This window comes from Lissotriton helveticus, chromosome 7 (genome assembly GCF_964261635.1).
Source record: "Lissotriton helveticus chromosome 7, aLisHel1.1, whole genome shotgun sequence".
Lineage (NCBI taxonomy): Eukaryota > Metazoa > Chordata > Amphibia > Caudata > Salamandridae > Lissotriton > Lissotriton helveticus.
The window spans coordinates 523,780,361-523,803,944 of record NC_136068.1 but is presented as its reverse complement, the minus strand read 5'-3'; the positions used below and the strand labels follow the sequence as shown (position 1 = coordinate 523,803,944).

At 45.9% G+C, this 23,584-nt stretch overlaps 1 protein-coding gene across 1 annotated transcript in view; it reads right to left on the bottom strand.

Moving 5' to 3' along the window:
* Positions 1 to 6,178: 6,178 nt before the first annotated feature.
* The window catches only part of LOC144769139 (serine protease 27-like), a 431,213-nt gene continuing 413,807 nt past the window's right edge, over positions 6,179 to 23,584 (bottom strand). Inside the window, exon 5 of the mRNA XM_078653147.1 lies at positions 6,179 to 6,454. Within this exon, the coding sequence (XP_078509273.1) occupies positions 6,179 to 6,454 (276 nt within the window). The remainder of the gene's footprint in view (positions 6,455 to 23,584) is intronic.

Genomic DNA, 23,584 nt, shown 5'->3' with positions numbered 1-23,584 from the left:
GTCCTGGTAGCACAACACCCCATGGATGCCACTAAGGAGGTTGTTCATGATCCGCTGGAAAACTGCAGCCGGAGACACTAGACCAAACCGCAGGCGCTTGAATTTAAAGGCTCCCATGTGCGTGATGAATGCTGTGAGTTCCTGTGAATCGGGGTAGAGTCTGACCTGGTAGTAGGCAGATGTTAAGTCAAGAGTTGAGAAAACTTTTGCCCCCGCTAACCTGCTGATCATCTGTGTAATGTTAGGTAGAGGGTATTTATCAACTACAACTTCCTTGTTCAAAGCTCTTAAGTCAATGCATAAGCGCACAGTTCCATTCCCCTTCCTGGCTGCGACAATAGGTGCCAACCACTCAGTAGCCTCTACTGGTTCGATCACCCCCAACCCACATAACTTTTCGAGTTCTTCTCTCACTGCTTCCTGAATAGCAATGGGAAGATTTCTGACCTTGGCTGAGACAGGCTTACAATTCTCTCTGAGTTTTATTCTGTGGGCTTAGTGGTGTAGGCATCCTAATTTGTCTGTGAATACATTCTTGAATTCTTCTTCTATCCCTTCAAGTGTTCTACCCACTTCTTGTACCAGTATTTGGGGGTTCTTGTTGGGATTGAGGTATACTCCCAAATCTTTCTTTGCTTGCCACCCCAGGATGTTATCACCTTTTCTGGAGATGTAAATCTTAGCAACCGCCAGCCTGTCTTTATAAACTACTGTGCCCCAGAAGTAGCCTTTCATTTGTATGGGTTGTCCACCATACCCTCCTGGTATTACATCCATTCTCTGTAACATTAGCTTTCCCTTGGAGATCTTCTCAAAGTCATCTGCAGATATTATAGTTAGTTTTGAGCACAAGTCAAACATCGCTTCGGTTTTTGTCTCTTCTACAGCTATAAAGTCTTTAGGATTGCTAACAGATTCACTCTTGACTTGTAACACAATTTCATCACATACCCGGGTGGAGTCACCCTTGAACGGTTTCCTGTAGTTTATATTGCTTCTACAGCATTGTCTGAAATGGCCTCTCCTCCCAAACTTATTCCAAGTAACTTTCAATGCAGGGCATTCTTTGTCATTCGCTAAATGTCCCTGTTTACCTCACCTGTAACAGTTTCCTTAGAAATTCCAAACACTTTTACCCTCCTTTTGTTTTTTCTTCTGAGACTTGACTGCTAGTACATTCTCACTTTCAACTGTAACTTTACTCACGTTTGCTTTAGCCTCGCAATCTGGTTTTATCTCATTCACACATTCCATCATGTGTTCCACTTGTTGCGCTACGATGAGTACCTCCCCAAAGGTTGGGTCATCCTTCAATCACAACCCCTCACGTATACGTTCAATTTTACACTTCAACACAAATTGATCACGTATACGCTCTTCACATGCCCCCCAGAACTTGCGCATGGCAGCTAGTTTTGTTAACTCTGAGACAAATTTTCTACCATTTCCCCTTCCTTTTGCCCTCTCTTCCCAAAATGGTAAGGCTCCATTAAGGTGCTAATTTTTGGTAAAAAATGGATATCCAATTTTTTAAAATTGATCTCATATTCATTCAACCCTCTTGCATCATTAGCACTCAACTCAGGAAGATGTTCCAATATTTCTTGCCCTTCCGCTCCTAGATCATGCATAAGTAGTGCCACTTTCCTTTCCAACCCTAGGTTACGTCCACAAACCACTGCATAGTTCTGGAAGACCTTTTTCCATTTGTTCCATTTTAAAACTGGCTCCCCTGGGGCGGATAAAAAAAAGGGTGGTGGAGTAACATTCTGCATACTGTCTATAGGGTAGTTTGGTTAAGTGTTGGAAATACAGAGTGCACTAGTAGGAATTAAAATATGCTGTGTTGAGTTCACAATTGCCAATATTCCTGTGTGTAGGATACTGAGGGGACACCCAATGTGGGAGAATATCACATTAAACTACAGTTTGGCCAGGCACAATGAGAACATTCAGCAAATTGGAACTAAATGTGGACTATATAGTACAATCCACTAGGTGGCAGTATGGGCTCGAGAGAAGATGTCATCCTGAGAACAGTTCCTCTCACGGCTCTCTCGCCAAATTAAATATGTACGTCTTATGTGCTTTCCTTTGCTTCAACAAGCAGAGGATGCCCATCAGGAAGAGAGCGTCAAGCCAAATGGTGAGAGGAAGCACTGTGCATGACAGGCCGCAAATTTCACCTTCGCTGGACAAAGACTGTATCCAAAAAATCTCTTCTATGTTTGGAGCTGTGCCAGTCAGCGTGACTGGTGGTGCGGTGAACCGTTAAAACCAGTCTCTTTACGGACTGAGTTATTGTTTACCATCGGGCGCGCCGCACAATCTACATGAAAATAAAATGTTGCGTGGAGAGACTATGGATGCGATGCTCCCCATAACCAACACCAGCTTTGCCACTCAGCGAGACCAATGTGGGGATGACCTGCTCTTCCTTTTCCTTGAAAGTATTGCCAAACAAACCAACGGCAGATGGCACTCACCGCACCGGCTTCACCCCAAAATGTTACGGCATGAACGAGAAGGAGTGCAGGTTCCTCGTCTTCTGTCGCCAGAATTAACCACTAAATAAGGTTTCCCAACAGGCCCTCAACTTCTAATGTCGCCACCTCAGAACCCACAAGAAACTTAATGGCACACGCACTTCTTCGTGCAAAGCTGCACTTGAACTCCACCTAAAGGTCACTGCGCCTTTGGTAAAGCTGGCGAAACGTCTATTATGAAGAACATCCGCCGGGGAGAAAGATGTGACCCATTGACCCTTGGATTTGAATACGGAAAGTGCCCTAGACAGTCTGAGGGGTGGCAGTCCCAAACGCACACAGTAGGTTCAAGTTTCCACTTAGCCTTTGAAAAATCTTTTCTGATAAAATCGGGCCGTGAGTGTGAGCTGATCCTTATCTGTAAACTCAACCCCTTAGGTGAGCTCGGAAACTGTTCTTGTATTACTCACCATTTGTTTCAGACACAGTTCAGGACGCTTCGTAAGCGTGTTGAGGCCACACTTGCTGGTACTTCTGATGTCACGTATCCCATCACTCGTCGCCAGTGTAGAGAAGCAGGAATCAGAGGCTCAGGAATGTGAAACCAAGTTGATTTATTTAAAGAAGTACAGAGGAGGACCCCAGCCACAGCTGTCTATCCACCACACGCCGTGCTTCACCTCCCCGGGAGTTCACCTTAGAACATTGGCCACTGTGACATTCTAATGACTGTCACAGTGCAGCGAACCAACGGGACATCGATAGGGGGTGTGTGGCTCAAAGAGGGTCCCCCCGGAACAGAGGATACCACAATTATCCTGCCCCTAGGCCTTATAAACTACCCTGATCCCTGCCCCCACCCTGAGCCCTAAAACAGCTCCCCAAGCCCCTGCCCTGACACTTAAAACTACCCCCTCCCTCCTGAAATCTAACTCCCGTACCCCAAGCCCTAAAACATCTCCTGACCCCCTAAGCCCCAACAACTACCCTACCTTCATGAAATCCCTAAAAACTAACCCCGACCCCCCCCCCCCCCCCCCGAGCTGTAAAAACTGCCTGACCCCCCCAGGCCTGAAAACAACCCGACTCTTCCAGTCCTAAAACCTACCCCAACACCAATGCCCTTAAAACTAACTGACCTCTCCAGCCCTGAAAACTACCCCGACCCCCCTCTGAAAACTACCTGACCCCTCAGACCTAAAAACTACCTCCCAACCCATAAAAACTACTCCCATCCACCAAAAGCCCGGCCCCAGGCCCAGCCCTGCTTACTTCACTGCTTTCTCTACTGATCCTTACTGCTTCCGCGCAGCAGCTATATTGTGCAATGCCTTAATCACGCATATGTGTGGTTAAGGCATAGATGTTGGAACACACATGTCTCTGACCGAGTTGTTCCAAATGTTTCCCCTCTAACCGCACACACATACAGCAGGAGATCTTTCAAATACAAAAGTATCCAAGAAGCTGTGTGAAAGCATATGCATGCCACTTGGGGTGCTCAAACAATGTTGACATGCAAGTAGTAATTGGATTAATTGCAGTGACAGTGCAATAAAGATTGAGGCTAGTGGACATACAGAAGCAACTTCCTTTTCCAATACTCCAAACACTTCTCTTTTTCTTAGGTGAGTCGTGTTATCTTGTATTTGGCTACTGGTGGGAAAAAATAACTCACCTATTGTCTGCAAACTGGTGTATCATCCCTTGTATTTTTTAGAATTGAGTCTGATCATTTCTTTGCAACACATTTCAAACTGATGGACTGAGACTGAGAGAGATCACCACCAATTATCCATTTTTTTTATTTATGTATGCATTTTTGTATATTTGGTGGGGTTTGGAGGAGGACATGCGAAATGTAGATGCAGGCCCAGGTCAGGGCAATGTTGGGAGAAATGGAGTGGAGGCAAAAGTGAATGGTGTTCCCTAAAGTTAAAGGGCTGGGGATATAGCTCATCATTTTCCTTGTTTGTGTCCACTATTACTGTTTATCCCGGTTTGTTTTTTTACTTTTTGGCACCTGGTGAACTAGTCCGCTTAAGGTCAAAGATGTTTTTCTCAATTGTAATGAATTTTATTAAGTTGTTTAGATTCTCGATACTGCAGTGCTGGGGTCATTAAGAATCTCTGGATGGGGATTTCATGGCAAATCTGAGGCGCTTTGTGCAATTATTTTTCTTTTATGAATGTGTTTGTTGGTGAGAGAGGGAATGTGTGGTGAAGCTGGCAGGCACTTGCTCTCTTTCTTCCTACCTCCTTACTTGCCAGCTCATGTGTTCATCCTTCATTTTGTTAAATCAGTTTGTGTGCATGTTTTTGTGCTGGTAAATTAATGTCAAGTCCTCTTTGTACTGTATACAAGATCTGCCAAATGTATATTCCACTTATATTTTTTATCAATTAAAACTTTATTAAATAAACAACAAAAAAAAGCGTTCTGCTGAGGGTAGAGGAGGTGTCGGGTCCCTTTCAGAGCCCACAGAAATATTGGTGATTGTACGGATATCTTTGGTATATAGTCCTTGCTAAGTTTTGGTGATGTTTGTGCAATCTTTGACCTACAACGCTTCATGTGCTTCTTGGTGGTGGGGGAGAGGTGATCTCCAGAGCCGGGTGCCATTTTCTCTTCTCAGACGATGAGCTCAGCCTCCATTCGGTGGAACGTGTGTGTGTGTGGGTGTGTGTGTGTGTGTGTGTGTGCGTGGGTGAAGTGTGTGTGTGTGTACACATGTGCATGCGTGAGACTTCAAATTTCATTTTTAATAAAACAAAAGTCAGTAAATTTAAAACAAAACTGTTTTTTATTCATCATTGATTCACTTACTCTAATGTGTATGCGTTATTAGCACTCATCTTTCCCAATCCTTCTTAATCTTCCCCCTCGTTTAATAATAGATGCAAGGGTGAGCTTAATACATTGGTTAATCAGTAAGTGCTTTGCCTAGTAAACTTTGTTCCTTTTTATTTGGGTACCAAAATCCAGAAGGAGTTTGAGAGTTGCACTAATCTCAGTGACCTCTTCAGCTGTAATCCTTAAACACAGTATAATCAGTTGCTGTACTGAGACTCATTTTGAGTTATTTCACCCGTGATCCTCCCACAGTAGCTGGTGTGGTGATGCAGGCCAATGATGTCACCAGGGACTTTCTAGGACAGAAGAGAAGATTTTGGAAACTGTGGTGTTTCCAACATCCGGAGGACTCAATGCAGTTGTGGTGTATGGACGCCTATTGGATACTTTTCGCATGTACCCTGGGGGATGCAATGGAGCACTCTCAGTGGACCATGGAGATGAAAGGGTATTAACACTATGAGAGAGGGTCTGTTCTCACTTTTGATTCTGTGTTTGGCCTAAGAGGAAGACACCCGAGCTGGCCAGAAATGGTAAATCCTGAGTGGGGTGTTGATAATAATCGTGAAATTCAGGTACATGAACATGCAGTTATTTTCTACAGTGGCAAATGCCGGGTTTACTAAGGGCTTCCATCAGAGTTTGGAGACAGGATACTCTGCACAAACGTGAAGGTTTTCCCGCCCTCCATATTACAAGTTCAATGCGCTATGATACACTTGTAAGATGGTGGACTGTACATTTGCTATGTTTTTGGCAAAATAACCTGGCCTCCAGACTCTATCTAAGGTCCTAAACATTTGTACATTGTTCAATAGGGTACAATGGCGATCACATTTCAGAATGCTTTCAAAAGAAGAAGGAGAAAAGTGAGATAGAAAGAGAAGATGCTAGCGGATGTCCGCCTAAAGGTGCTATTGTGGGGTCTAGGGCTGGTGCTAGTGCTAGCGCTGTTGAGAGTCACATATCGCTGAATCCATTCGGTGTAAGCGGTGACACGGGTGTAGACTCCGGGGCGGTTGGCCTTCGCACATCCCTCTCTCCAGCTCACAATGCCGGCCAGGAACCAGGAGCCGCCATATGCTGCACACACCAGAGGTCCTCCAGAGTCTCCCTAGGTGAAAAGACAAAGTATTTTAGAAAATGTAGAAAGATGTAACTTAGGCATTGAAAAGGTTATAGCAGAAGTATGAAAACTGGTGGACTTATTTATTGCTGAGATACTCAGTCAAAACACACCAGATATCCCTTATGGTATATTGTATGTTGTATGTGGAATAGTGCACTCGCAATATGGTGTAAAATGCGTCCAACACATTTGTGACAGATCATCCCGTCCTTCAAACTGTAAGTAAGGCCATAAGATTCGGGCCATTCTGGTCAGCTACTTGTATTTTCAGAAGGGTAGGAGACACTATCCAAAGCACTAAAATCGCAAGTGTGTGGGGGGGGGGGGGGGGGGTTGAATGGCATATTTACTGTTGTAGTTTCAGCCCCGCTCAGCGCAGATCAGAGTTGTTAAATATAATTGTGAAAAATGGTAGAGAAAATGCTTTTTTATGCTGCACTGGCTGTTGTTCCCTTGCAAAGCCAACCTGCTGCCAATCTGGGGGAAAGGATTAAGGAAGGGTCTGCTTGTCTGCGGACGTCAGCATTCAGAATTGCTATTTTGAGATGTTGGGCACATAGGGAGCACTTGATCATATGGCTGTAACTCAAAAAAATAGTGTAAACATGCTGTTCACAGGTAGAGCTAGCAGCTCTGCTGCATAGAATATAAGCTTGACACCTAGGAGGTACCACAGTCATTGCAACCAATGTACTGGTATTTTTTTGTGGAGCAGTCTGGCACCCTAGTAAGCCACACTCACATTTTGACACCAAAGAAGCACCTCATCCGTTGCTAGGGATGCTACAATCTTTGCCAGTAAATGTGGCTCACCAAGTGGCAGACACTTTGTGCAAACGGAAACCTAACACAATCACATAATTTACAAGCCCAGAACAATCACATCTTCAAGTAGGAGTTAGTGTTTTATGAGATTTAAAGAAATGTTCCATATTATAGATGTTACAGAGAAACATAAAGCCCCATGCCCTTCAAGATTTCTCAGCCTTTCTTTGTCTAAAAGTGAGGTATCATTACTTTCTTCTGGAATTTGAGGTCTGCTTTTAATTAATCCATCTCGGGAAACCCTCTCCACTCAGACATCAAGGTGGAAGACAGAGAGAGAAATTAATCAAGGTTCCAGAGAGGAGACATTTGAAAAAGGCAGAGTGAAGTTGGTCAGTGAAGCATTGCAGCATATAGATGAGACCGTGGAGATCAGGGGCCTCATTTATGAAGCCTTGCGTGAGTTTTGCGCTTCCGATGCGTCACTTTTTGTGACGCATCGGTGGCGTAAAACATGCCTCCTGATGCGTACTATTTACAAAGTGACGCATCTAAGCAGATGCGTCACTTTGTAAACCCCTGCGCTACATTATACCTGCGTCAGGTATAATGTATGCAGAGGGGGCGTTCACCCGCAAAAAGCCTCGTAATAGTGACGCAGTGAAATCTATGAGATTTCACTGCGTCACTTTTAGGACGCTGTTGCGTCAAAATCTTACGCCTGCCTCACAGCAGGCGTAAGACTGACGCAAGCCCTTTCACATGGGGCTTTCCCCATGTGAAAGGAAGCATTGCTGGAGTTGCGTCACTTTTGTGACACACTCCAGCAATGCGTCACTTTTGCGCCTACAGATACGTCAGAAATACTGATGTATCTGTAACTCCTTGCGACATGATGCGTCATATTATAAATATGACGCATCAATCATGTCGCAGGGAGAGCGCAGTGAAAAGTGACGCATCGCTGTTTTCACGCAGCGATGCGTCACTTTTCATAAATGAGGCCACAGGAGCTGTATTACATGAAGTGCCCCGGGAGTGCAATAGGTGTTTGCGCCCAGTTTGCCCGCCATCAGGGCACTTTGATATTACAGAATCTGCCGCAGACGATTGTGCGGCCCTGTCTGTAATATCAATAGCAATGGCGCACATAAAGCACCAGCACTATCATCAAGTGGGTGTTCCCTCATTTGCACGGGGGTGTGCCCCATGCAAACAAGGGAATCCCTTTACCTCTGCGCCCACACCGTATTACCAACACGGGAGCAGAGACAAAGAATCTATCGGGGCGAACTGTCAGTGCACCTCCTTAGAGTACAGTAGCCCTCTGCAGGGGCCAAAGGAGTTCCTAAGGACCCCCCAGGCATCCCCTTGTGCAGTCACTGCAAAAAGGGCACAAAAACATGAATTAGGGCCCAGGTACTCTGAGGGAAAATATTTGCAGAGACAGCGCTTTACAGAGAGCATTTGAGTTTTTCCAAGAGGGACAGTTGTAGAAAAACTCAATCAGGAGAAAAGAAACCAAGTACTGTGTGGAAGATTTCAGGTTATGTATTCTGTCTCCTCACCCTCTTGAGGGAAATGTAGTAGATATGACTATAGTAACAATTGGTAAAGTCAAGAATGAATGACACATGGATTTGGGAAATTTCGAAACTTTGAAAAGTATGAATAATATTGTGAAATATCAGAGAATACTTGCCCAACCCCTATTCAGCTGGGCTGCTGAACCTAGAAATGTGTTTAGTGAGTTTGACACAATTTCTCTCAACGCTCTTCCAGAATATTAAGGATTTTCTATCAGCAAAAACTTACATAAACAACATAATATTGACAACAAACGTATTGACATATTGTCAAGGTAAATTGAAGTGGAATTATGAACTGTAAATCTAAAACTCTCTGTTAGAAATGAGATCTCTGGTTGGCTAAGGCTTGCGCCAAAGCCAGGCAGAGACCACCACCCGAGTCAGGGCTTGGGAGTTACACGCCAAAGATAACCCCTGCTCACCCCCTTGGTAGCTTGGCAGTGCACAAGCAGTCAGGCTTATCCCCGAGGCAATGTGTAAAGCGTTTGTGCAACACATACGACAGCAGCAACACACTAGGCACCACAAAAGGAACTCCACACAGGTTATATATAAAAATAGCCTTTGCATTACCCTGAACACATTAGATCATAATCACACAATTTACACTGTGCCAACTGGCACTGGGCAGTATCTACAGGGGATTAAATACACCTGACAGGGCCAATTGGGCCACTGTCAGAACAAGGGGCAAAGGAGTGCGTCCCACTCCTAACCTCAACCATGCCCCCAAATAACTGTGCGCCTAAACGGTGCAGCTGCCCACTACTTGCTGGGCAGCTGTAAAAAGGAGGCACGGGCTCTCAATGCACCCTAAGAACAAGTGCCAAATTTGGAGCGGCCCTCTGGCAGGCGGGGCTGCTCAAGGACGGAGCACTGGCACCAATGTGCCCTGAAAACAATTGAACCCAAAAAGTTGCAGCTGCCCTCTGTCTGGTGGGGCAGCTGGGTATCAAAGAATGAAGCCTGGCACTGCGTGGCTTATGAGCCCCACTCTAGGACTCTTTCAAGCAAATGGCCCCCAAGGCAAATCAGCACGGGCACCACTGTGGGAGCCCCACTCGGGGGACTCCTGGAAATACTTGCCCTCAAGTTTGGAGTGCTGCTCTGGGACTCAAAAGGAGAATCCAAACTTTGCCCCTGTGTTGCAGCCACACACAGGCTCTACTAACAAAACAGCTGTGTCCTGCATTGGAGCAGCCTGCAATGGTGGGGCCGCTCATGCACCTCTCGCTCCCGTTGGCGCAACCCTCTGTCCAGAGAGGCTGCTCTGGAGAGAGGCACCGGCATGGTGCCTTGACCCCACTTCCCCCAGCCGACCTCACTTATCGGCTCTTCCTGGCGGGGACTCCTCTTCGCCCGGTCCCTCTTCTGGGACCTGGACTTCAATGTGGAACAGGTGAGGCTCCGGCTAGTTTCCCTTGGAGGCAGGGTGGGCTCCCGTCCTCCTCTGCACCAGAGACGCTTCCCCTCACTTTTCCTCCACGCAGCGGAGCGCAGGGTGGGCTCCTGTCGGCTTCCGGCTTTCTCTCGGGGGATCTTGTGGGCACGGGGCTTCCCTCGGGACAGCGGTAGTCCCGCCCCACGTCAGGCAATGCACCACCTGACTTTCGGTTTTACCCGGCCTCGGCGGTGATCTCGGGCGAGACACAGGGTAGGCTTCAGTTTTTGAGCACAAAGTCCCTGGTGGGGTGAACCCCCCGCTAGGGGTATCAAAGCAGCACAATGTCCCTGGCGGGGTGGGTACCTGCTAGGGGCATCAGAGCAGCAAAACGTCCCACACGGGGTGGGCACCCGCTAAGGATGATAAATCACAATCCAGAAAGGCAGAGATGCGGGGTGGGCACCCGCTAATGAGCCGAACACAGGGGAATCCCACGCAAGGCAGCTTCGTGCTGCAGGCCGCCAGCTGCCCTCTTGGGCAGAAATAGAGCGCTCACCAGGGCATAAGTCCAGCGCGCTGTCCAGGAATTAAATAAAGCTTTTCTTTTTCCACTGGAGAAAATAAAGCGCTCACAGTCGCTAAAGTCCAGGGAAAGTCTTTTTAAAATAAAGGAGGGGGCAAGGGCTGGGTCCAGGCAGGCCAGCTCACAGGGCCCTCTAGCAGGGAGGCAGTCCCTAGTGGTTGTTTCTCCTGGCACCCAGCAGTAGCAGCAGGCCCCCCTTAAGTCAGGAACACAGAGAGAACATTTTCATGAGGTCATAGCCCCTTCTTATATTCACATTTTCTTTGTCACAAAGGTGCAGGGCAAGGGGAAAACCAGATGCAACTGTTTAGGGAGCTTTGGAGCACTTTGTTGTGCTCAGCTCCTCTCCCCTTTGTCAGGTGGGGGCTAGGTGCTCAGACGCACACCACAGGGGGTGGAGCCAGCATTGTGGAGGAAAGGCACAGCCCTATTCAGATCCCAGGTGCAACTCCTCCCTCCCATCTACATGCAGATCTCCCTATTCACCACCGGCCAGACTCATCCTGGCTCCTGGAGCCAAGCACACCATCCAGCCCCTGTCAATCCCAAGCCAGACATGTACTCCACATCAGGCAGGCAGACACTCAGCACACAGAAGTGCCAACTTCTAAAAGTGGCACTTCTCCACCTGTCACAATAAACCTGCGCACACCATTGCTCAGAATTTATTCTCACGAGTTCGCACATACCAAACTTGCCCCTACACTCCTCTGACACCAGGAATTACCATGGCCACACATATCCCCCATGCATTCCTATGGGAGGGCAAGCCAATCTCACCACACACACTCAGAGTGCGCATGCACTTTACACTCCGACACAGTGCTAAAGTGCGCAGAAACCAAAAACTACTAGTATCAGGTCACATTAAAAGGCAAAAAAGTTTAAGGGTGAACCTGCCAAAAGGGCCAATTCCAACTTCTAAAATCGAACAGTTCAACACATTTGAGATAATTTTAATTATGTTAGATTATAAATCCACATCTCTTTCTACCCTCTGGGTTCAACTCAAGTGTCACATTTGTGCTCCCCCTCCTGTTGCCTCTGCACCTCCGTATGCAATAGATGTATTTTTTAGTGGGTTCATTGCCTGTGCGTTGTTCTTCCAGTTATACTCTAGCCTATTCCTGCTCTGTTTAGTTCCTCACCCTCAGCCATCTGTCATGCCAAATATGCCTAAAGTTGTCCCTAGATATATTTAGGTCTACAACAAACTTGAATGAGGGCATTGTAGTTGTCTGTCTGTGTGGAACAGTAGGCCAGATCCTTGCACTACTTAGCCAGTGTTGGCAGTGGGCCATGCATCCAGCGCATTGCTATTCTTAGTTTTACTAGTAGCAGTCCGATTGCCACCAGTTTGTGGCCTGACTTATGTAGTCCCTTATCATACCCAAACAATGCTACCAGTGGGGTCTCTGGTATTTGGATCTCTAGCACCTCTATCAGAACTGTGAACACCTCTTACCAGAGTGCTCAGACTCAGGGGCACCCCCACGCTAAATGAGTAAAATTTGGGCCACTAGCCCTGCCTCTCATGTACCTGTCGTCTTCTCTCAAATCGTGTGTGTGCAATCAGGCTGGGGTATTGTACACTATGTAGGTACTTGTAATGTATCAGTCTATGTCTTCCGTTCTATGAGAAAGATTTTGTATTCATGAAGTAGTGTGTCCATTGCGCCCTAGTAATTTCTGTGTCTATCTCTTCTTGCCACTCCTGCTGGGTCCAGGTCAGAGCCTGAGTGTTATGTCCTTTTGAGAGTGCATATAGTGTTTTGATTCCGTGATTAGGGGAATTAGCCTGTGGGAGGTATTTCAATGGCATTGTCTCTTGAGGTTTTGTCAAATCGTCACTCAGTAGGACCCACAGTGATTGCCTTACCTTGTGGTGTTAATATGCATCGACCGTAGATACCTGAGGTGCATTTTTTAGTATTTGTTCCCACATCTTTACTGTGCATCGAAAAAGAAATCACCCATGTGTTCTATTTATAGTGTGCAAAGTGTTTGTGTAACTGCCCTGTCCCTGCTCAAAGGAAACCAGTCACACCATTCAATTGGCAGCTTGGGAGAGCGTATAAGTGCAATTTGCTGAGTATCTGCTATTCTCCTCAACTGAGTCCTGGTGCACACAACCAGGTCAATAGTTCGAAGTTTGCACTGCAACCTACTCAGCAGTGTTTTTGATAGTGGAACAGGGGTAACCTCATCTCTTTTGACATAAAGTTGTGGGAGGTTGTGGGGACTGTGCATCCAGTAATATGCAGGCAACAACTGTGCAGCCCTATATTATATTTCAAGATTCGGGCGCTCAGGCCCCCTGCTGAGTAGGTCTTTGTCAAATGATCCCAACTGACCTAGGGAAGTATTACGGTCCAGGTAGGTCGTATCTGAATAGGTAGGAGAGTTAAAAAAATGCTTTCAGTAATGCAATTGAGATGTTTGCAAAAAGGAAGAGAAACCATGGGAGTACGATCTTCTTCATCAGTGCAATGTGGCCTTATTAGGGATAGAGGGATTCTAATCCACTTGTCAACAGATTCAGCGAGTCTCTGTATTGTGTCCCCATAATTTTCCAGTATTACCATCTCTGGGTTGGTGTGTATTTGTACCCCTAAGTAACATATGGGGTCAGTGGTCCATTCTATCGGGTATTCAGTTGTGATGGGATCAGTGTTAGGTGTAAGTGAGATTCTTGCTGATTTGTGTCAGTTAATGTGTAGGCCTGAATGTCAACCAAAGAGCTCTACTTCTGCAGCATTGGTTTTAGATTATGTTCAGGGTTGCGTATATACAGTAAGGTATTTTCTGCATAAGCTGAGATTACTAAAGTGTGTTGTGGAAACTTTATACCCCAATGTACATGATTTTCGCTCATGTCGCGAGCCAAGATCCCCGCCGCCAGCGCATACAACAGCAGAGAGAGAGTCTCTGTCTAGTGCCTTTCGGGATTTTTATTGGTGGGGAGAGTGACCCATTGATGCGTACACATGCTGAGGGTTGTGTACACAGGACCTCAACTAATTTAAGGAACACATCGCAAACTCCCACCCACCTAAGGACTGCATAGAAGATCCTCCATTCAACCGAATCAAAAGCCTTCTCAATGTCCAGGTAGAGGGCCGCAGCTCTACCAATCAGATTGATACGGGCAATAGAACCAAAGAGGGTCCTCAAATTGCATGTTAGGGAGCATCCCAAACAAATCCGACTTGCTCCTGTCCCACTAATCTAAGCAGTAGAGGTGCTATTCTATTTGCTAATATTTTTGCAAAGAGCTTTGCAATTGTAGTGAGCAGAGATAATGGTCTGTAGGAAGAGCAGTGGTCTGGCTGTTTACCCAGTTTTCAGAGCATAATCAAGGTGGCCTCACACATGGAGGGTGGTATTATTCCCTCCTTTGCTATTTCATCAAACAGGTTCATCAAATGCGGTATCAGCCTTTTTTTTTTTTATTGAAGTCCTTAATGACAATACAAAATTATAAATAATATACAATCCATCGCCATTTCTTGTACTCTTAGTATAGAAAAACATTTACATAAGGCGATCGAATAAAACAGAAGCAATACACCAAGCATTGTAACCAAGCAATTAATCACAGTATACACTAATAATATATTATTTATGCAGACTACTGTCTCTTATAATAACAGTAATTCCTCTCAAATTGATTCAAAACATTTTCCCCAGATCCTATCAAATCTTCTAATCCCCCCCACCCGTAAGGCAAAGGTCCGCTCACTAGTTTTAACTCGTCTCATCTTTTGCAGCCATTCATACATAGATGGAATCTGTTCTGTGCACCATTGTTGTAACAAGAGAGACCTAGCCACTGCCATGGTGATATATATTAATTTAGCCATCTGGTCAGGTAAAAAAAGATCCGGGTCAAAGCCGTGCAGAATTAGTTTCTCATTCACTGCGATCATGATATCACATTTGGTCTGACAATAACTAAAGATCTCTTCCCAAAATTTTCCAATCTTAGCGCAATGAGCAATGACATGTGACCAGTTAGCTGGAGAGTGATGGGTACATCTAAAGCAGTGTGGAGAATAATTAGAATACATTTTAGAAATGGAAGCAGGTGTGCGATAAAGTAACCATTTACTAAAAAATAACATTCTCCGCCGATTCGCCCCTTGTAATGTGCTGAAATTAAATCTATTAACAACTAACCAAACATTCAAAGGCATTGCCTGATTTTCCTGATCCTGCCATTTTTTAGTCACCTTCTGGCTAAGATCCAATTTCCAACTTTGGGCAAGATGGCGCTTCCAAACCCCCGGTTTTCTATCGGGTTCGTCAATTAAACGTTTATTTATTAATTGGCTTTGTTCACCCAACCGAGTGATATCCAATTGGACACGAAACTTATACACAGTGTTGTATGACCCTAATAGAATAACATTTCTAGAAATTAATTGTGACATTTCCACCAGGGTAATCCATTTCCCATTTCTCAGAAAATCTGAAACTTTTGAAAATCCTGCCGCAGCCCAATTGCCAGCTAGATCTAAGCACTGTGCAACCTATCTTGACACGTTTTACAAAAAGCCACTGTCATGGTGTCTGACTCTGGTGCCTCATCACTTGGCATATCTTTTAATGCTGCCATGAGTTCTGTAGAGTGGAGTGGGGCCATGAGACTCTCACTGTCCGTGTTGTCTAACCATTGAATCACTATATGGGCGAGGTAATCTTCATCAGTCTTGTCTGCGCTGGCTTCACGAGTGGTATATAGCTTTTTATAATACGTACTGAATGCCTCTATTATGCTAGGTGTACTACCAACTAATTCTCCATATTCATTGTATATTTATGGGATGTCATTGTCTATTCTATTGGGTTGTGTCAGTGTTGCAAGCATAGCGTTGGGCCTATCCCCCTACGCATATATCCTTGCTGTGGTATATTTATGCTTTATCTTGGCATTCGGTAGGTCATTAAGTTTGCCGATTTTTTCCCTAATCTGTAGGAGGAGTCCAGGCTTCACCACCCCCCCAACTGGACTCTCCAGCCCCCTCATCGAAGTCTCCACTTTGTCTAGTTGTTTTCTGATCGAGTGAAGCACCCCAGCGTGCTTTGAAATTGTTATCCCCGAATGTATACCTTGAATGTTTTACATATGGTGCTCATCTTGGGGACACTTAGTAGGGTTAGTACTGAAGGACTCATCAATAGCCTTCTCTAGCTCGGTGTGAAATACTGGGTCTAGTAAGGAGTATTATTGGAAACGCCAGTTGGTCTCTCTGGGGTGCATGTTACTAAGTGATATCAACAACATAACAGGTGAGTGGTACGAGTATGTGCTTGGCATGTGTTCAAATTCGCAAATGAAGGGCAGCAGTTCAAGCAATGCCAACCAATAATCTACTCGAGTATGTGTATCATATACAGAGGAATAGTGTGTGTATTCTTTGACTAGGGGTGACCGGTGGTGCCAAACGTTTATTAGTCCCTTAGCTTCTGTCATTCCAGCTATGGCTCTTGCAGCCATAGAGGGCCGCCTGGGGGGACCCTTTGATCTCTCTAGTTCTGGGTTTTGTATACTGGTAAAATACCCCCTCCAGAGTTGAGGGATGTGTGAGTGTCTCATAATTTTGCCATGCAATGAATGGTAAAATTGGGGGTCATCGTGATTAGGCCCGTAGATTCTGACAAATCGTATATTGAAGCTGTCTTTGAGGCATTTGGCTAACACGTACCATCCACCCGAGTCTATGTCCACCTTGCGCACCTGCAGCCCTGAGTTCCTGCGCACCCAGATCAGCACGTCTCTAGCATGTGAGGTGAACCTTGATGCAACACGAATACCTTTCATTCTTTTCTGCATTACCAGGCCAGCTTGGGGAGCCAGGTGAGTCTCTTGCAGTATTGCTACATCTACTTGATGTATTTGCAGACATGCCACTATCTTTCAGATTTTACGATGGTCATTTAGGCCCCTCACGTTCCAAGTTATGAATTTGAACTTAGTGTTAGTGGTGGCAATTTGTGTGCTGTTAATCATTCTCATATTTGTTACGATACACCGTCTGTTCAACATTTAACCAAGTATCTTGACCTGCACCTCTATGAACTACTTGCCTACTATTGATTATGAACATTTACTCTAAAAGCCCCCCAACCCCCTCCCACGCCACATCCCCGAACCTACGACATGGCTGAACTAGAACATTCTTGTTACCCTTCCCAGTCATCAACATCTCCTTCCAGACCTCTACATTCCCGGAAAGCTGGAAGCACGCCGAGATCAACGCCCTTCTCAAGAAGCCCAAGGCGGACCCCAAGGACCTCAAGAAATTCCGGACCATCTCCCTGCTCCCGTTCCCGGCGGCTCATCGAGAAAATCATCAACATACCACTGACCCGCCATCTCGAGGACAACAACATCTTAGACCCGTCCCAGTCCGGATTCAGAAGAAACCACAGCACCGAGACAGCCCTCATCGCCACCACAGACGACATCAGGCGACAACTAGACAACAGCAAAACATCAGCCCTCATCCTCCTGGACCTGTCAGCCACCTTCGACACGGTCTGCCATCACACACTAAAGACGCGCCTCCAAGAAGCCGGAATCCAAGAGAAGGCCCTCAACTGGACCACGTCCATCCTCACCGGCAGAACCCAGAGTGTCTGCCTCCCACCTTTCCGTTCTGAAGCCACCAACATCATCTGCGGTGTACCCCAAGGCTCTTCCCTCAGCCCGACACTGTTCAATGTCTACATAGCCCCCCTCACACAAGTGGCCCACCAGCACAATCTCAACATCATCTCCTACGCTGCCGACACCCAGCTCATCCTCTCCCTCACCAAGGACCCGCACACTGCCAAAACCAACCTCCACAAGGGTATGAAGGCCGTCGCCGAATGGATGAGGAGCAGCTGACTGAAGCTGAACTCAGACAAGACGGAGATCCTCCTCCTCGGATCAACTCCATCAGCCTGGGACAACTCCTGGTGGCCATCCACGCTGGGAGCAGCACAAACACCCATTGTCCACGCACACAACCTAGGAATCATCCTCGACTCCTCCCTCTCCATGTTGAAGCAGGTAAATGCTGTCTCTTCCTCCTGCTACAACACCCTCCACATGCTCCGCTGGATCTACAAGTGGATCGCTACCAAAACAAGAAGAACAGTGACACAGGCCCTAGACTAGACTAGACTACGGCACTGCACTCTATGCAGGAATCTCAGCCAAACACCTACGACAACTACAACGTATCCAAAACGCATCTGCCAGTCTGATCCTCAACATCCCTCGCCACAGCCACATCACCCCCCACCTGAGTGACCTACACTGGCTCCCCGAAGACAAAAGGTTCACCTTCAGACTCCTCATCCATGCACACAAAGCACTACACAACACCAGACCAGCCTACCTTAACAGCAGACTCAGCTTCTACACCCTCGCCTGCTAACTCCCCTCTGCCAGCCTCGCCCTCTCCGCTGTTCCTCGCATCTAACGAGCGACCTCCGGCGGCAGATCCTTCTCCTTCCTCGCCGCCAAGACCTGGAACACCCTGCCCACCCTCCTGCGGTAGACCCAAGACCTGCTCACCTTCAGAAGACTCCTCAAGACCTGGCTCTTCGAGAAGTAGCAGCACCTCCCTCCCGCCCCCTCTCAGCGCCTTGAGACCCTCGCGGGTGAGTAGTGCGCTTTACAAGTAGATTGATTGATTGATTGATTGATTCCCTCCGATAAATCTTGTAGTAGAACCCCTGATGTGCATTACACTTGAGGACTGTGGTTGTCCGGCCTCCGATACTTCTCAGATGGTGTTTTCCACCCTACTTAGAGAGGCCTATATCCGAGCAGTTCAATGTTACAGTCGACCATTTAGCTAGCCGTTCACAACTGTTTTGGATCTCTTACAGTTCAGTTGGTGCTACAAGCAAAATCGAGGATTAGTGTGCTGTTAGTCTTTTATGTTACACAATTATACAGCTTTCCTTTAGTGTGCCCCAGTGGAGCGACTGTTCTCTACGGATGCTGTATACATCCAATGCTCTTCATTCTTGTGCTGTGCTTCTTGCGCATGTTCCCTCAACTTCAGTTCTGTTGCATTAGACTGCTGTGAAGGATGTCTCCATCGTCTTCAGGCCCTTGTGCATGCTTGCTGGCTTTATCTTTGTTCTGCCTTTTGAGCTCTTGTTGCAATTGCCTGCGATCATTATAAATGTTGGCCTTGTCATCGATGATCACTTTCAATCTGGCAGGGTATAACATTACTTATTCTAGATTGAGCTCTCTTAGTTTGCGCTTCATGGGTGTAAACTGACTACGCGCCTCTTGTACTTGTGGGGTGATGTCGGGGTAGAATGTCAGTTCAAATCCCTAATACTTGAGTATACACAACTCTCTTGCCCGCCTGAGTGCGGCATCCCTGTCTCTATTGTTTAATACTTTGGCTATCAGAGGTCAATGGGCCACACTCGGAGGTGGTTTTGGGGCAAATGAACGGTGTGCACGCTCGACAATGAAGCCTGAGGAGAACGTTTCCCGACCCAGTAGTGATACCTGAAATTGTTCTGCGTATTGATCCATATTCCCAGTCACCATGGATTCAGGCAGGCCTAAAATGTGCATGTTACTGCACCTAGAGCACGCCTCCAAACCTTCAGCTTTCTCTCGCAGTGTTGTCATTAGTTTCCCCACTTTTTTCTGAGAAGCTACAGTCTTCCTTTGGATATCCTCACCATCTGAAACCCTACGCTCCACCATGTCCAGTCGCTCTGCATGTTTGCCTATACGCTCTGTCATGTGATCCATTCTGTATGAGAGTGAGTCAATTTTCCTGTCCATGGTGGCAAGGCTGTGGTGCATTGCAGTCATGATTTGGTGTGTATCCCCCCCCTGACGGTAGCCGTAGCCCCCTGCTCACCTTCCGCGAGGTCTGCTTCCTCCCCCTTGACCTGATTTATGCTGCTCAAAGTGAACTTTTAATTGGGTCTTGTAGATGTTTCCCATGTTTTTATGGCGTGGTGTTACTGTTTATCATGGATAGATTTTGAGGGGGCACCAGGGTTAACACATTGCTATTAGTGGTGTCTGGGGCGGTGTGCTATGCTAGCAACTCTCGCCTGGTGAGTGTGCTGTGCTGAGTGAGGCAGGGCACCAATACGCAGCGCAGAGTCACGGCCATGCACAGAGCCCAATCACCGCCCGGCATCAGGGTCTGCTGCTGCCCTGCAGTGGTATAATGCATTCTTTGTGCCTCGATCGCCCAACTCCGCACACTTTGGTGTGGAAGGCCAGATCATTCTTCTAGGCCCCAGTGTCACACCAAATCTTTGCTTCTTGATGCAGCGGATTGGTCTTGCAAAGCTCACACTTACTCACTACCTGCCACCAAGATGGTCTGATAACTGCAGTGTGCCCACCACCTCCATTCTGCATTGTTTACGGTTTGCTTGCTTGTCTGTGACAGGAAGCCTCCAGGTCTCGCCAGCTACCAGGGGTGGTCCACAGTGCCCCACTAGGCGCGTCGCATCCTGCTGCCGCAGCAGCACCCAGGCCTAAACGTGAGTGCGTCCCGCTTCAGCCACGCATGCATCGGGGCCTCTTCGGCAGTCTTGGCTCCTACGCAGTGTGATTCACCATGGTTCTGGTCCGGAAGGAATTGTTCACAACACTGATTGTAGCGGGCACGCATAGCAATGAGCTGCACCCCATTATGTTGCTTTTTTCATGCTGCTCTATGTCCTACGTTTCCGGAGTGTTTCGGTGCTCGGATGTGCAAAATTCCTAAAGAATAGTTAGGGCGGTTATCGGACCTCATTTAAGCTGGTGCCATGTTGGGCTCAGGCAAGTTCCGCCTCCCCTATAATATGATCATAGTTGGTATTCCGAACTACATATATGTTTAGGTTGATATTCTTACATCAATATTTTTACATGCAACCAATTTTTAGCTAGCTTTACTTCAGTGACTCAGTGGATCCATAATTCCTACATATTTGGGGCCTGATTTAGAGCGGAGGACAGGCTTCATTCTGTAAAACACTCCATCGCCGTGACACAGTACCCATCCATTACATTTATTGATGTCCACCACCCTGAAGACATCTCTTAACATTGGCAGTAACCAAGGTGGTTCCTGTCAATGTGTTAAAAGTTTGGCAGACGGCTTTGTCAAGCATGACAGAGACTTGTCAAACTTTTTGTTTTTTTCAAAAATCAAAATCCCAAAGCGGGACATTTTTACTGTTCCTTACCGTCAGGTTTTTCTTAGCAGTAAGGTTCCTGTCAATGTGTTAAGAGTCTGGCAGACGGCTTTGTCAAGCATGAAAGCCACTTGTCAAACTTTTTGTTTTTTCAAAAATCAAAATCCCAAAGCGGGACATTTTTACTGTTCCTTACTGTCAGGTTTGTCTTAGCAGTAAGGGAAAGTGACAACTGGGCAGTTGACTGCCCATTCTTAATTGGTTTGGTGGTTGAGTGGCCAAAACTCAGATGTCCCACACTCCATTGAGCCATTGAAATAGTATGTCAGTGTCAGAAGTGGAGTAGGCTTTATCACTGACAGACTGAGGGTCGCCCACTAATAAATCATGTGGGCAAACCGAGGGTTTGGTGGGGAGAGTACTTCATGGTAGTTGCAATGGTGTACCCTCTCCACCATACTCTAAAACAGGCCCTTGGTCTTTCTCAACCTTTTCCTCTTAACATCATTCTGTTTTTAAAGGAAGCCCTTATACAACTAGACAAATTGTGGGTATTTGCTCCCTCAATCAGTAGTACTAGTATGTGGAAATATTGCCTTGGTTATAGAGTTATTTGTAGTTATTTAGGCATCACCACCAAGTGGAAAATGTAATTTATTTCAGTTTGACTCTTTATCTGTCTAAGCGATCAGGATTCTTAATGGAGACGTGTTTGTATCTTAGTATGTTACTGGAATAGGGACAAGACTACCTCTTACGCTAGATCGTTTTCTATCAAGAAGGGGTTCCCTCATGGTCTAGGAATTTCTTCATTGATTCAAATGGGAGGTAATTTTTCTAGTCTTTAGATATTGGACAATTGGATAGTGGACAACAGTAGGCAATTATCACCAAATCATTCTCTGTAAGCTTTGGTCTTTTCAAATGTCCATTAACACCTAAACTCTTGCTGAATTACACATGTCTAAAAGTGGCCAGAGGAAGGATAGGAGGCTGTCGCTCATCTCCAGTCTATTCCCAAGGGATTACACAGGTGAGGTGAGCCTGGCTCAATCATACAGTGATCCTCAGATCACCTGACGTATGTGAGATGTGGACCACGTCCAATTTCTACTTCTTGTTTAAGACAGGATGCAGAAAACACTGTGAACAGTGCGACCCTGTGCTTGAGAGTAGTCTTCTTATGAGGGTCTCAGTTAGGAGGAAAGCCACACAAAGAGGAAAAAATCCTTGGCAAAATTGTAACTCTTGATTGAGGAGGACAAAGCTTAATACTGAAGCACTCAGCAAGGTGCCAAACTCTCTCTGAAATGTGGAAGGAGAAATCAATGAAGCAAGATTTCCAAGCATGAATCAAGATGAAGATCCAAAGAGGCTGAAGCAAAAACCTGGAAGAAAATATTAGAAAGGAGCAAACAGTGTGAAGAAAAATCAAAGATCAAATGTATCGCAACCCCTCTTCCACTGGTGGTGCGTTCTTTATATAGGCTTCAAACAGGAACTAACATCAGATGAAAAACTCTACATTTTAGATTGGAAACCTATGAGCAGACCACCATCTTGTAAAGAGTTACCTCTAAGGGCTGCCTAAGCCCATTTCTTGAAACTCATGGCATTCGTTAGATAAATGAGGGAACTGAGTTTGTATATTTCATGTAGAATTCTGCATTACTGCAAATGTATGACATTACAATGTGTGGTGTTACCACACGTGGCATTACATCGCAAGTCGTTTCAACAACTTTAACTAGGTGGCGCGCTAAATTTAGGAATAGTATAAATTACTATTCCTACTCCAGTTAGCGCAACAGTAAGGATGGTGTTTGATTTAAAATCCAACACATTTCCTGGTGTTGCACGTCACCTAGCGCATGTTATTGAAACGACTTGCTTGCTGTTATCAACCCGCGTGGTATTGCCAGCATTGTAAACGCTGTCTCCCAGTACTGCTGGTACACCACAAACAGCTTGTGGTGCAACATCCACATGTCCACGTGCATGGATATACCAGAACAATCTACACTATGAAGACAACCTGATGTAACCTTAGCGTGATGTCCAACAATGGGTTACTAAGCAGTATGTGAAACTCTCTTTCCTCGTTTGAACAGGTAGAGACTTTGTTAGGCCCTTGGTACTGCCCTGGGCACTGCTCTCGGATCAGATCATATCACTCTTAAATCTCAGGGATTATGGTAATTGACTGAAAATAACAACAAACTAAAAAGTGAACATGAATGGACAAGCATCTTCTTAAGATGGCTCAGTAGGATAATAGTCCTTCCAATAAACCAGAAATTAAATTTGACCCTGAAATGTCAAAGAATCACAAATGTTTTGACCCCGTTATTTGGCTGCTCTTCCACCATAACTGGTAGAAGTTTAGACCAAAGCTGATTATAAGGATCGGGAACAAATGGCTTCAATCAGGGTGAATTAAAAAATATGAACAAAACTTCTAAGTGTGAGGCAACCAGAACCAAAAAGTCACCGGATTAGATGGATGGGTTATCAAAATTGATCAAAAAATGGTGCTTGTAATTTAACTAGCAATATATGAATAGTAAAAAACAAGAACTCAGCCAGACTTTTTGTCTGGAGTAAAAGCTGAATTGTAT